Source organism: Drosophila pseudoobscura, chromosome X, assembly GCF_009870125.1.
Source record: "Drosophila pseudoobscura strain MV-25-SWS-2005 chromosome X, UCI_Dpse_MV25, whole genome shotgun sequence".
NCBI classification, from domain to species: domain Eukaryota; kingdom Metazoa; phylum Arthropoda; class Insecta; order Diptera; family Drosophilidae; genus Drosophila; species Drosophila pseudoobscura.
Genome location: NC_046683.1, coordinates 51,126,813 through 51,140,464, shown reverse-complemented (window position 1 = coordinate 51,140,464; position 13,652 = coordinate 51,126,813). Strand labels below are relative to the sequence as shown.

Sequence of the window (13,652 nt, the reverse complement as noted above, 5' to 3'; positions counted from 1 at the left end):
CGATAGCGGTGGCGATGGCGATGGCGTCACTCGATTCGCTTGCCCCAATTAAAGTCTCGTCTTCCAGCCCCAGGGCGCGGCACTTTAAGTTCGGGTGTTGCATTTCAGCAATCGAAATTCAAAAGTGGTTGCCATAACAAACGGGTGGCCGGGGGCAGCCTCCTCCTATATCCTGTTTCAATATGCCGCAGCGCCGGGACAGACACAATGCGGAAATACTTCCAACGCACTTGCCAAATTTTGCCTCCGTCCGGGAGGACGTTTTTTCCACTGGCAGCCCACTACGTGCATGGGATGGGGCATGAGAAAGTTTTCAGGTGTTGGCAAGCCGAAACGCTGTGGCAACGTTGATTACGTTAAGCGATTTAGCTCCAGTCATGGCTGAGGCCGGGTCATAGATTTCCACATAGCCAAATCCGCTTCCGCAATCAGTAAACTACACACGGTCGGCCGGGCAAACGGAGAGTGAACGGAGAGGGGGCTCGGTTTTGGCCAACAGTAAATTTATGGCCAGACTGGGCACAAGTTTGCTCTGCTCCTACTTTTTTGGGTTCCCTATTTTTTTGTGCTGTTATTGCAGAATTAGATAGAGAGACGGACGGACGGACGGACGGACAGACAGACGGTGGCCAGAAGTGGAATGGAACTGCACAGATGGATGCCACAAGGCAACACAGTTGGCTGACTCTCTGACGCAGTCTCTCCCCAGACCCCCCCCACCCCCCTCCGACCGTGTGGTGTGTGCTATTGGTTAGACAGTTAGCCGTATAAACAAGGAAAGGAGCCAAAACCTGGACTCCACCGAAAAAAAGCCAGCAAAAGGAATCCAACTCAAAAATTGTGTACAGGCATAAAATGTAGTGGGGCAATGTCGACTGAATGTCGAAATGAAGAGGCGGCAGCCTCTAAGAGAGGAAACACGCTGCAAGGACACAGAGACAGAGACAGACACAGAGAGTCACCCCGAGTATCATTTTCCGGGTCTGTCATGCGTTTCGCACACTAATTTCAGCTTGTATGAAAATTTCTAGATTGTGAGCTGCATAAATTTTGCGGCTTGGAGCAGCCCGAGAACAAATTATAACAAAAACCGGAGACAGCTTTTGGCCCCGTCCGTATTAATGGGGTTTTTGTTTCATTCTGTTCGGTTCTTAGGTGGCCTGGATACGACATCGGGACCTGCACATACTCACCGTGGGCACCTACACCTATACGACGGATCAGCGCTTCCAGACCTCCTATCATCGGGACATCGACGAGTGGACACTGCAGATCAAGTATGCCCAGCAGAGGGATGTCGGCATCTACGAGTGCCAGATATCGACGCAGCCAGTGCGTAGCTATTCGGTCAACCTGAACATTGTGGGTGAGTACCGTCACAGTCCATCCATCCATCAAGCTCTATACGAGTATACGGCTGTACGGGTGTACGGGTGTACGAGTATATATCCAACCGTTGGAGTGTCGCTTTCGGGTTGAGCCTTCCAGCCTTTGGATCTGCTGCTGCATATTTCAGTTTGGCTTCCGCCAGAGCTGTACACTGCGTATACGTAATATACGAGGATACGAATACAACAATCCATGCCTGTGGCATCGGGTGGGGGGTTCGGTCGGGGGTGGTTTGGGGAATTTCACATATTTGCGAGTATCTCTTTTTTTCGCATATTCATGCAATTTGCAAGAGTGTAAATTATGCAGACCTGGCAATCGTCGAAAAACAGGATACAAAAAATACAACAAAAAAATACAACAAATAAAAAAAATTCAGGCGGACACCATTTGCCCCTCGGAATATGTGGGGAAATTTTCGAAATGCTTTCGGGAAGATTGATGGAGTGAAAGCCGATGCGAAGAGCCAACTGGCTTAAGCCCAGCCACAAATGGATATTGACAGGAATAAAGGAATACCGAAATAAAGGTGGAAAAAGCCATAAATTCATATGGAAAAACATTCTCCTTAATCCTTAGGCCATATTTCTATTTAATTTTATATTGTGCAATAAACACACAATCTGATATATGTTTGAAGCAGGCTTGCAATTATAATTTGATGAAAATAAAACAGAAAAACAACAAAGTACAATTACTGAACTTTCTAGCAATAATTATAATGGACAGTGGGCGAGAGTTCTATTTGTGACTTCGGGCTCCGGTAAAAAATATTTAAGTTAATTAGTTTACCATTTTGTTATAATTTATTCACTGATTTATATTTGTGTTTCTATTTTTATTACACCACCATTTGTTTGTTTGTTTGTTTTCCTTTCGTTTCGTTTGTGCGGATATTTTTGGTTACCGATTGCCCCAGATCTGATTGATGCCGAGACCAGCAACATGATGCAGCAGTACTACAACGACGACGCCTTCTATATAGCCGCCGATCGGGTCTATCAATCCAGCGATGACGAGTTCGCGGGCATGTTTGGGCCCATCCAGACAGTAGCCGGTTTGTTCTGAAAATTCATATTCGCCTACTGACAAAACTCCAACCGTAAGCCAAGCCACGGAGTAAGCCCGGACGCAGACACAGACACGGACACCCACCCGTCGGATAGATGGAGAGATAGACAGCACGGACAGAAAGGAGACCGAAAGTGTGGGGATAAAAAGCGATTCTAAGGGGAGGGGACTGGGAGAGCTTGGAAGTGCTTGAGGGCTGCCATGCATGCATATTATTTTTTAATATTTTACAACATTTTTCGTGCTCAGGTTGTGGGACAGAGTGAAAGTGAAGGAAGCCAGCCGGATTGGTTAGGTGTGGTTCCTGGGAAAACGAGGAAATGGGGAATGGAAGACTGTTTCGGGAACGGGAACGGGCATGAGGATGGGCGATGGGGATGGGCGATGGGGGACGGGGGACGGGGAGTCAAGTGCTGTGTGCGCCTTGAGCGAACATTTTTCTGGCTCATGACGGAACAAATTGCTTTCCAACCAGCTTTTGCCAACTAACTTTTGCCAGCTTGTTACTGCTACTCCTCTTATTATTTTGCACCTTTTTCGCAGTTTTTCCTCACTCTGTTTTTACGTTTTACGGTGTTTTTAGGGTGTTTTTTTTTTTGTTTTTTTTTTCTTTTTGCGAAAACTATTTGCCCACTATTTTGATTGCCCAAGTGGCTGGCACATTTAATTATACTCAGAGCGTTTGCAGTATTTATTCTGGCAGGCTTCTAGTCATTTTTGGGTACCGTGCTGCAGAGGTTCGTGTGGCGGCTGCTCCTGCCACCGGGGCAGCGCCTCTCATTGAAGTGGCCCGTCGCGTAGAGGTTCTGGTGGCGGGGGGGACCCCAGTCGTAGTAGCATATCAGGACGAATCGAACCTGCCGATTGTCGTAGCTCTGGCCAGCGGCACAGCCCATGTAGGCGGCGCGATCGGTGATGATGTTGCGTATCGCCTTGGGCGCCGACTCCGTGTTAATGCTCTTCAGTAGGTAGACCTCGTGCAGCCACTGTTCGGTGAGGAAGGTCATCTGGCGCATGTTCGAGGTGAGGCGCTCGGAACGCGGCTGCAGATCCTCGCCGTAGCTGAATGCGGGCTCGGAGAAGTCGTCGGTGGCCACACACAGGTTGTGCAGCTCCCGCAGGCAGCTCTTCAGATGGTACTCGGCCACCAGCGCCAGATAGATGTCCCACACCATCTCCGGCATGTGCTGGGCCCTTGGCAGCCCGCTCACTTCCCCGCCCGCCACCCTCTGGCGGTACATGTTGTGCATCGCCACCAGATACCGACGGTACATCTCCATGTTGACTACGGTGTGTTCCCGCAGACAGCTTGGATCGAATTTCTGAGTGAGAGAGAGATAGCTGAAAGGCCATAGATTAGACGCCCACCTTGAGCGGCTTACCATGCTGTTGTTGCAGCCCAAATGAGCCATTCCCCGGCAGGCCTCAATCCCGCAGAAGTCTATGGCCAGGCAGCACCTCAGCCAGAGCCCGAGACTCAGGAGAACCAACTGCAACTCTTGCTTCATGGCTTTGCGGCACTGCCAAATGTTTGTAGAGGGCTTGAAACCTACCTGGCTAAATAGGCTTAAAGCATCTGCAACAAGTGGCTTGTGTTGGGTGAAACAGCAGGTATCAGGTGTTGAGTTTTCTGTTCCATGAGCGGAATTTCGGAAGCAGTTTCAAGACGAAACTACGCAACGAAAAACAGGTATTTTGTTGTTTTTTTTTCGTATGAAACAAAAATATACAGATTGCTTAGTGTCGAAAGATTTTAATTGTTGAAATGAGCTGGGATGAGCCTGAGAAATACTTGCGGTTAGAGAGAGCTAGATTTTAAGAGGGCAACATCCAAGAACAGTGTTCTCTTCGCTCAGTTGCTTCTCTTAAATCCTAACATTTAACATCTTTAACATTCGACCTTAACAGAGAAATGGAGTGGGACATGAGTGGGCCAGTTTTGTATGCTCCAAAAATGCACATATTTAAATGAATTCAAACAAAGTTGGACTTAAATAGAAAATACAAAATAAATTGGTGGGAAGTCTATTTAATATTGTACATTTTTAAATCTTTAAGTCCGCACACAGAATAATTTTAGAATTGTAAAGCAAACTTTCTCTATTAACGTCTGACTAACATTTTATGACTTTGGAGGCTCATAACTGTCCAAAGGGTAGTATCCTGTTTGCCCCTATATGAAAGGTCGCTTGATTGGCATTTAAATCAGAAAACTCCTCACGGGGGTAGCACGAATGTTGAACGAGTGTTGAACGAATGTTGAACGAATGTTGAACGAATGTTGGGCGATAAAGAGGAATCACAGAAATGTATTCGTAAACAGAATGGGTGCCCGGCCATTTCCCATTATCCTATCCTCCCACCCACCCATGACGGGGCCCGTAATCGATTATTTAACGTACTGACTTTGACTGGCAGAACATTTCCTCCTCAACTATGAAAATTTCCATGCAACAACTGTGGCCCAGCCAACTGGTCTGCTGATGGGCTGCAGCCTGGAGCGGCACTTGTCACTGGTCAAATGCAGCTCAAACACAGGCTGGGCAATTTCTAGCACTGGCCATGGCATGGCCTTGGGCATGGGCATGGGCTTGGGCATGGGCTTGGGCATGGCCGTGGCAGTGGGCGGGAATTTCACAACTCGTCAGAGGCAAGAGGGGCAACGAGCGAGAGCTGTGAACGGAGCTGATTAGGCAACGTAACCCAATGATTGGCAGAGCTCAAGTGGTAGGCTTTGCCGGCAAAGGGGTCTGCAGGGGCAGCATTCTGATGCAGGGCATAATGAATGGCATAACTGCAAAATGTACGCTAATTTCAATGTTTCGTTTCGTTTCGTCATGCTTCTCTCCCGCACACAGTGCCAACGGCCACCATTCTGGGAGGACCCGATCTGTACGTGGACAAGGGCAGCACCATAAATCTTACATGCATCATCAAGTTCAGCCCAGAGCCGCCGACCCATATCTTTTGGTATCACCAGGACAAGGTAAGTAGCGCCGCCACGCCACTCCACTCCTCGCCACTCATCGCCACACCACAGCAAACCACTCCCTTGAAATCAATTTACAGGGAAAGCGCCCACAGAACGAACGAAAAACCAATTTAAGGTTTTCCTTTTTGGTGCCAAATTATCTTGCAATAATTGAGTTTGGTGCGCCGTAAAAGCGCAAGTACAAGGGCAAGGGCAAGAGGGATCGGGATCGGGATCGAGAAGGACGCCCCGCCCCGCCGTGCCACGCCCAGCCAATTGCTGGGGGATAAACGTTTTAAACTTTTATGAGCTCCGGGCTGGCACCTCTTTGGGGTGTGGATACGGCGCTGGGGGGCGATGGGTGGAGTGCGAGTTTGTTCGCGTTTGTTTACGCGTCGTATACGCAACGTATTTAATTTTGGCTTTTATGATTATGAGAAAACATGCTTTTGCATTTAGGCTATACGCCATACCCCATGCCCCATCGCCACACACTTCCACATTCCCTCATTTCCCCGCTCGCTGCCACACTTTGAAAATAACTTTTCAGCAAGGGAACATTTTGTTTAATATTCTTGCACCTCTCCACCGCTCTATACCGTCCGCAGGTGCTTAGCGAGGAGACTGGCGGAGGACGTCTGAAATTCAAGACCATCAAATCGGAGGAGACCAAATCCATTCTGCTCATTTACGATGCGGACCTGCTCCACTCGGGAAAGTACTCCTGTTATCCATCCAACTCGGAGATAGCCAGCATACGCGTCCATGTCCTGCAGGGTGAGTGTGGGCCACCGTGGGCCGTTTCCGGTTTCAGTTTTTGGTTTCCGGCTCTCTCTCTCTCTCTCGCTCTCTCTCTCAGAGACCGACTTTAAGACCGCCTTAATTTGATGCCAAAGCCTGATAATGTGAATTATTTATTCATGCTTCTGCTTGACCTCGATTTGTATGCATTAAAAGTTGCATCTTTCTCCGGCTCTGGCTCTGGCTCTGGTTCTGGCTCCGGCTTTGGCTCTGGCTCCGTCTCTTCTTGTGGCGAAACTTTATGCAATTTATGAACTAGCCACAAGAGCACGAGAGAACAGGCCTTTTCGACTACAAATTTGTTACTCATTCAAGTTTTATCTTCTCTTCTTTTCTGTTCTTTTCTGTTCTGTTCTGTTCTCTTTGGACAGGCGAACGCCCCGAGGCCATGCAAACGAATGCGGCGCCGGCCGCCGTCGCCCTGGCCTGCTGGTCCTGCCACACGGCCCAGGCCACTCAGGCGGTCAAAGTAATTAGCACAATGGTCGCGGCATTTGTATTGTTGGAGGCATGCTCCTCGCTGCTGCTCCAGGGCGGAGGTGGACCAGGTGCTGCCGGCGGAGGAGGTCGTGCCAAGGAGAGACCCGGCCGCGACCCAGAGTTTCCGAGCACAAGCTGCTGCCCCGCTGGTGCTGGCCAGGAGAATGCCATTCCCATGATGACGCCCGCCGGCGGCCCTGTCAATAGTGGCAGCAGGAATGCACGGTGATAAATTAATGTCGCTCCGTTGGAATTCCACCGCCAATGCAGCAGCGCCCGCCCCTAAATGAGGCAGAGAGCTGCAGCAGAAATGATTTATAGCAGCCACAGCAGGGGCCGGCAGGAGCAGCAGAAGGAGCCGTTTTCCGTTTCCCTCGAAAGTTCTTCAGAGTTGAGCTGCATGTAATACCTTTAAGAACGACACAAAAAACCCCCCCACTAATTATGCTAATGATGAAAAGATGTTGCAACTGCTTCTTCTCCTGCTCCTGCGGCTCCTGCTCCTCCTAAGTTGTAAGTAAGAGTGTTTCTAATTAAGTGTGCAAGGATCTAGTTAGCCGAGCAGGAATTTTTTTTTGGCTGGGCCGCAGCCTTGTACATAAGACCCGGGCAGAAGCTTGGCTAAACGCAGAGACCAGCTTAGACTAGAGCTAGGTTCCGATTCCGGTTCCGGTTCAGGTTCGGGTTCGGACGCGGGTTCAGGTGCAGTTCAGCCCAGTTTGTTCAAGGAATACGAGTACTACACATACTAGACACTAGATACTACCTATACATAGAGACATTATTGCGTAGCGAAAACTTTACTCAGATCGTTGTAAATACTAAAGGGATTTCTTGTGTTTCTTGGGTGTACCCTGTATAGCGTAGACGTAGTCCTTAAGCAGTGTAAATAGTTAGGAATACCATACCATACAATACAATACAATACAATAGAATATTTTTATGTGGACTTTGTCAGAGGTTCCTAAACTACAATTTGTTGTTTTTTTTTTGTTTAGAATTTTCGTAAGTTAGGCAAATGTACGGACACTCGGAGAAGAGTTTTCCGTTTGGGGCATTCTTTGGCTTTTTTAATAATCTATGGGGACATCAAAATTGTATGGGAAATTCCTGCCAAAAGCTAGCTTCACTTTGAAGTAGGACCTTCCGAGGCTAACAATTTATTTAAGAGTTTTCCTACGGCCAAGGATATGCAGGGACTCGTTTGGGGCTAGTGCCAGTCATGTGGGAAGTTCCTGTTCCCGTTACCAATTCCTGCAATGGGTTCCTTGCCCTTCTCCACCGCTCCACCCCTCCCCCCCTCCAGCACTCTCTGTCGTCGTCTTGGCCAACTCCAGCAATATTTAGAGCTTCTATTTCAGCATGTCCGGTTGCATATTCTCAGCCCCTGCCCGAACTGCCGAGTCACTGCCGCCGAGCACTCTTGTCGGTTGAATATTTGCATTTCCATTTCTTGAAGGAGCGAGTAAGTGACTGGCTGAGTGAGTGAGTCCCCTTCATGCCTGTGTATGTGTTGTATGTACGTGTGGCCCACATTTAAAAGTCCACTAAAGGCCACTGTGACACTGCTCGGCCACCGTTCATTGAGGAGTCATGGCCCGAAAAACGGAAACGGGCCCGAATTTATCCGATCAAAATTGTAAATAACATGCATATACCATATATGAATAAACTATAAACCTGTACTCAACAATTTATGTGGTAGTCATACATACACACACAGCAACACACACACTATATATACAGATAATGCATTCATATATAGTACATATATGTAATACGTATATACATATATATGGATATTAATAATGTTAACCGAACGCATGCAAAATTAGTCGCGACATGTAAATGAATGTTTAATGGGTAAAATTAATGTTGCTATAAACGGGACAGCGGAATATACCATACAAAATAATTGCAATTAAGCAAATAAAATAATGTTTAAGCGTAAAACTAGCCAGTAATAAACACACACACACACACAGAAAAACAGAAAATCAGAAAACAAAAAAACAAACTTTGTTGACCTTTGTTGCAAACAAAAATGGCAACGCATTATAAAGGTTATGAAATTGTTTTTAATTTTTAAGCAGCGTAGCTACGCAACTATGGAAATCGGTATGGAAATTTCAATAAAGATTTTTTTTTGGGTATTACCATTTAATGATAAATATGTGTATCACATAGGCATACACAGTGCCCTCCCCCACACCCCCACACAGCCCCACTCCTCCCCCTCTCCGTTTGATGTGCGGTTTGGAATTGGGATGGAGCTCTGCTCTGCTCTGCTCTGCGCCGTGATGGCCTCCCGCCGGGCTGGGAGTCCGGGAAAGATTTATGCAAATATTTTCCATTGCTATTCATGCATTTGGCCAAAAAATTTTAATGGCCCACACAGACAATGGAACGTGAGTGCCTGCCTACTGGGAGATTGCAAGTTTCTCTCTTTTCGGGGGGGCGGCATTTTCCATTTTTCAGCCTAATAAAGCCGCAATGCAAACGGCAAGAAGAAAAGTGTAAGCCAGGAAAGGCAAAGCCAAAGGAATGGAAAGGAATGGGCATTAAGTGCCTGGCAGGATGGCTGTCTGGCCGTCCGGCCGTCTGGCTGTCCTTGCTGATGGGATGGCCTGGCTGGCAGGACTAGGCCATGTGTGCGCTATCCTGTCGCAGGACTCTGTTTGCCGTTTTGGTAAGACATCAAAAGCCGTTAACATAAAAGTTTATTATATGACAAGTAAGTACATATATTTCTCTCTCTCGCCATATCCGAGTATGTGCATATGTTCGCTCTCCCTCTCTCTCCCTCTGTGTTGGCCAAGGCAAATAACGGTAATATCATGCCAAAAAGTTTAATAGCGCACAACGCGTCACCCAGCCCCAGCCCCGGCCCCAGCCCCATTGCTCCATTCCTCCATTCCTCACCTCTTCCCGCCACCCATCAAACCGAATTGAGTGGAAAGCGTAAGAAGCGCATAAGGCGCATAAGGCACATGAGCCGGAAAGTTGTTACCCCCCTTCTGCCGCACAGAGAAGGTATTGCCGTCATCATGAGACGATGACGATGATGATGATGGTGATTGGAACACCCGTATTCTGTGCTGTGTGCAAGATGTATGTACCGCATGCCACCGAGGATCTGTGGAGTCAATGGAGACCCAGAAGAAAGACACTTTTGGTACGAGTGGATCAGAATTGGATTGCTAAATCGGAGGCGGATGTTGCAGGGACCACTCTCAATACCGATTACTAACGTTTTACCGGCTAGCTCTAGCACTACCACCACTACCATCCACTTTTCATCCATAAATAAGCACCGGCCTTGCCAGATTTCAGTTTATTTGGGCCTGCACGGGGATTAGCGTATTGACGGGCAGTAGAGCAACAAATGGGGCAGTGGTCGTGGGCGTGGTCTTACTTGACCAACTTGGAATGTCCTTCTGCCTTCTCACAGCCAGTGGTGTTGTACTTCTCGACCTCGGCCAGGTAGACGGACCAGAAGTCCTTTGGATCCACCTTCTTCTTGGCGCGATCTTGCAGCTTGGGCACCCGGCCGGTCTTCAGGACCTTGCCACCACGACGACGTCCCACGCAGAGGGGCGGTGGCGCTGGGGCGCCGACCGCCGTAGCGACAATGTAGGGAGCGACTGCACTACTCTCCCGGGCGATAGTGCTCTGTTCCTCTTGCATTTTCTTGAAAATATCCAAGAAAGACCCATCGTTGGCGAAGTAGGAGCCGCTCTTCCCCGCCTTGGTGGTGGCCGACATTTTCGGGTCCTTGGCCAAGGTCGACCGCAGCTTCTTCAGCCTCTCCTGTGTCTCCCGATGAATGCGGTCTCGGGCGCACGGAACAGACGACCCGCCTCTGCCTAGTCCAATCCCTGGCTGGCTCTGGGGGTCATCCTGCTGTGCGGCGCTCGGCTGCTGGGAACGGGGCCGCCAACTGATGCTCTGAAGGCGAGGGCCTTCGCCTGGATCTGGCGAATCCGAGCGACGACTCTGGTTGGTGCGTCTGGAGAGGTCACAGTCGCGGTGGTGGTCACGCTCCTTGGAACGATCTCTGGACCTCCCTCTATGGCCGTGACGTCGGAGCTCATCTGATCGTTCCGGGGATCTTCCGGCCCGATTGCGGAAGCTGCTGCCATTATACTGCCATTTGAGGGAGGAGCCGGGTCCGCGCGTGTACAGCACCTGCTGCGCACGCTTTTCCTTCTTGTGCTCAGCGAGGCGACAGGACATTTCGTGGGATCTGGAATGCGAAAAAGTGCCACGCCCTCTCTCTGTGTCTCTAACCCTTCAAGTACTTACAATATTCAGTTCAAAATTTTCAATCAGTCGACGAGGCTCTAGGTTGTTGCTTCTGCACTTATTTGTTTTTCTTGAAAAATAGTCACAAAGACGTGTTTTTCAAAGACTACTGTATTTGGGTTTGGGCACAATTGAACCAAAACCCTTTGTCACGAGATTCGTAAGCACGATTCTCGAGGACTCTAGGGGTGCACCCAGAAGAAAGGCTATCCGTATACATGGATGGATGTACATATCATGATCTCCATTTATAGCCACAGTCTGGGACTCTAGGAGCGAGGCTTAACGGCTGGCGTTGATGTGAGAAGAGTGAGAGCGGGTCAGATGTTGAGGAAACATATGAAATATTATAAAATTCGCATATAATAGATCCTTCGGTGGCAAGGGGCAGTCATTGGCTCCGAGACCGGTCCCGGCGGATAAAATACATACGATATATGCTGAGTCAGAGTATCGGGTAGAACTTAGAGCACATCATGCCCGCCTCCTTGTGCATTCAATTTAACACCAAATCGACAACAAAAGAATAAAACGTCAGTTGTGAAACAGTACAGAAAGTCAGTCACACAATTGTCGTCGGACAAAAATATAAACAAATACAAAATCCTAGAAACTGCGCTGGGAACACATAGATCTACATACATCATGCCGAATAGAGCTGAAACTCGCGTCAGGAAAGAGTTCGAGCAATTTATTGGCTTCGAGGAGGTAAGTGGGGCGATCAGAACATGGAGTCCCATGACCTAACACAATTCCTTGCCTCTCTCGGACAGATCGGCGGCCAGTGCTCGATAAAAATCGAAGTCGTCAACGGGCAGTGGTCATGGCTGCGGGGCGAGATAACCGGGCCCGCCGACACGCCCTACGAGGGCGGGAATTTTGTACTGGACATTAAAGTGCCGAATACATTTCCGTTCAATCCGCCGAAGGTAGGTGTCCCTAAAGCAGCCCTGGGCCGCAGGTAAATGACTAAAACAATCCGCTCTCGTCGCAGGTGCGCTTCCTCACGCGCGTCTGGCACCCGAACGTCTCTTCGGAGACTGGCGCCTTCAGCGAGCGCTTACTCAACGACAGCTGGGGGGTGGCGACCTCGCTGCGCGCCTTTCTGCTGTCCTTGCAGGTGTGGCTGTCCGCTGCCGAGCCGGATTACATAGAGGACAGGGAGGTGGGGCTCCAGTTCAAGGAACACCAGGATGTGTTTCAGCTTACCGCCAAGCACTGGACCAATGCATACGCAGGCGGCTCCCACACCGTTCCCGGCTGTGACGCGAAGATCCAAGACCTCAGGGAGCTGAACACGAGCATCGACGAGCATTGCGCGCGCCTGATCCTCTCTAAGGAGAACTGGGACTTGGAGAAGGCCGCCGATAGCATGTTCGGCTAACACTTCAGTACTGGCACTAACCATACAGTATACTGTATGGTTAGTGGTACTGGCCAGCAAGTCAAGCCATACTTTGGTCATCGGCCAGATGCAACACGACACGACACGAATTGGCAGCAGAAGCGCCGGCACGAAATTGATTTGATATGTTACTTACACCACACCTACAATATTCTGTTCACGCTGTACGCATCAGCCATTAATGAAGCAAATCGATTTCGTCTCATTTCGTTTTTGTTGTGTTTTTGTTTGTTTGAATTGTACAGTTGGTCGCCGTGTCTGCTGCCAGAGCTTGAGCAGCGAGCTAACAGCGGCAGAACAAATTCTCTTACGGCTTAACAGGGGCATGTTAATTTAGCAGCGAGCTAACAGAGAGAGAACACTATGTTGAGAGCAGGGCCTGACCTACATCAACTTTCGCTTTCGTTTCTTGCTGTGAGATAAAGAGAAGAAGTCGAGCCAGCCGATCTGCAAGCTGAGCTTTGACTCTCCTACGCTGCACTGCTGCTGCCCTCTCACGCGCCAACGCATGCTATTTCTACACTACGCTCTATCAGCTTTCGCTCTCATTCTCCGAAGAAGCTTTGAGACGCCCACGCAGCTTCACTCTTATCGCAGCTTTCAGTCCAGTCTGTCCCCCTCGCGCGGCACATTAAAAGCGGTCGTCTAAAAGGCGTGTCTAAGTTTCGCATTATTTTTTCTTTTTCAACAAGTCAGTGAAATCAATCGGTTCTAGATTCCAAACCGCGACATGATCCATCATGTAAGCTCTCGCTAAACGCACCATTTAATTCAGTTTTGTTGCGGTTCTTTTTGTTTTTGTGCGTTTGAATGTTTTTTCGCTAAGAGTGAAAGCGAGAGCGAGAGTGACTGAAAGAGGTGCCAGGCGAAAAGATGCGCAAGGCACAAAGGGCAAAAAGTGAGTGTAAGTGCGAGTGAAAAACGGCCTCAAAGCGAAAGGCAAAAACGACGTCCGATTTCTGGGCAGAGCTTTGGGCCTGCAAGCAAGGCTTAACAAAAAACGAAACAGAAGGTAAGAGTATTTCTTTTTTTCAAGATGCTTAATGCTCAAATGTGGCCCTGTCTTAGACATGTTTTCGAACAATTTTTGAAGCGAAGCTCAACAACCGTCTGAGCCCCCACTTGGGGAAACTGAGTTCCCCGAAAAGTTCATGCCCGCCAGCAATTGTCGAATATTCCCTTTAATTGCGCATTGCTCGGGACACAGCTGTCGTCGGATGAAAGCGAGAA

The 13,652-nt window shown here is 48.8% G+C and overlaps 4 protein-coding genes across 7 annotated transcripts in view; 2 read left to right on the top strand and 2 right to left on the bottom strand.

Moving 5' to 3' along the window:
* The window catches only part of dpr10 (defective proboscis extension response 10), a 42,434-nt gene extending 33,569 nt beyond the window's left edge, over positions 1-8,865 (top strand). For 3 of the 4 annotated variants that reach the window (XM_001353727.4, XM_015187635.2, XM_033381631.1), the window contains 5 exons: positions 1,156-1,366; positions 2,309-2,446; positions 5,319-5,446; positions 6,040-6,208; positions 6,604-8,865. In XM_001353727.4, coding sequence (XP_001353763.4) covers positions 1,156-1,366; positions 2,309-2,446; positions 5,319-5,446; positions 6,040-6,208; positions 6,604-6,941 — 984 coding nt within the window. In that variant the 3' untranslated portion in view covers positions 6,942-8,865. The remainder of the gene's footprint in view (positions 1-1,155; positions 1,367-2,308; positions 2,447-5,318; positions 5,447-6,039; positions 6,209-6,603) is intronic. The other variant, XM_015187634.2, reaches the window with a different exon arrangement.
* On the bottom strand, positions 3,095-4,214 carry LOC4813362 (venom allergen 3 homolog). The gene is made up of 2 exons (XM_001353728.4): positions 3,843-4,214; positions 3,095-3,782 (listed from the first exon to the last, which is right to left on the bottom strand). The coding sequence occupies exons 1-2, from the start codon at positions 3,966-3,968 to the stop codon at positions 3,168-3,170; spliced, it is 741 nt and encodes a 246-aa protein (XP_001353764.3). The 5' UTR covers positions 3,969-4,214; the 3' UTR covers positions 3,095-3,167.
* Positions 8,866-10,019: 1,154 nt separating the features above from the next.
* LOC6900668 (uncharacterized) lies at positions 10,020-11,209 on the bottom strand. Its single transcript, XM_002134998.3, has 2 exons — positions 11,018-11,209; positions 10,020-10,958 (listed from the first exon to the last, which is right to left on the bottom strand). The coding sequence occupies exon 2, from the start codon at positions 10,946-10,948 to the stop codon at positions 10,124-10,126; it is 825 nt and encodes a 274-aa protein (XP_002135034.2). The 5' UTR covers positions 10,949-10,958; positions 11,018-11,209; the 3' UTR covers positions 10,020-10,123.
* A 262-nt stretch (positions 11,210-11,471) lies between these two features.
* Positions 11,472-12,410, top strand: LOC6900667 (ubiquitin-conjugating enzyme E2-22 kDa-like). The gene is made up of 3 exons (XM_002134997.3): positions 11,472-11,725; positions 11,791-11,946; positions 12,012-12,410. Exons 1-3 carry the CDS (start codon positions 11,663-11,665, stop codon positions 12,399-12,401), a joined length of 609 nt encoding a protein of 202 aa, XP_002135033.2. The 5' UTR covers positions 11,472-11,662; the 3' UTR covers positions 12,402-12,410.
* The last annotated feature ends 1,242 nt before the right edge of the window (positions 12,411-13,652 follow it).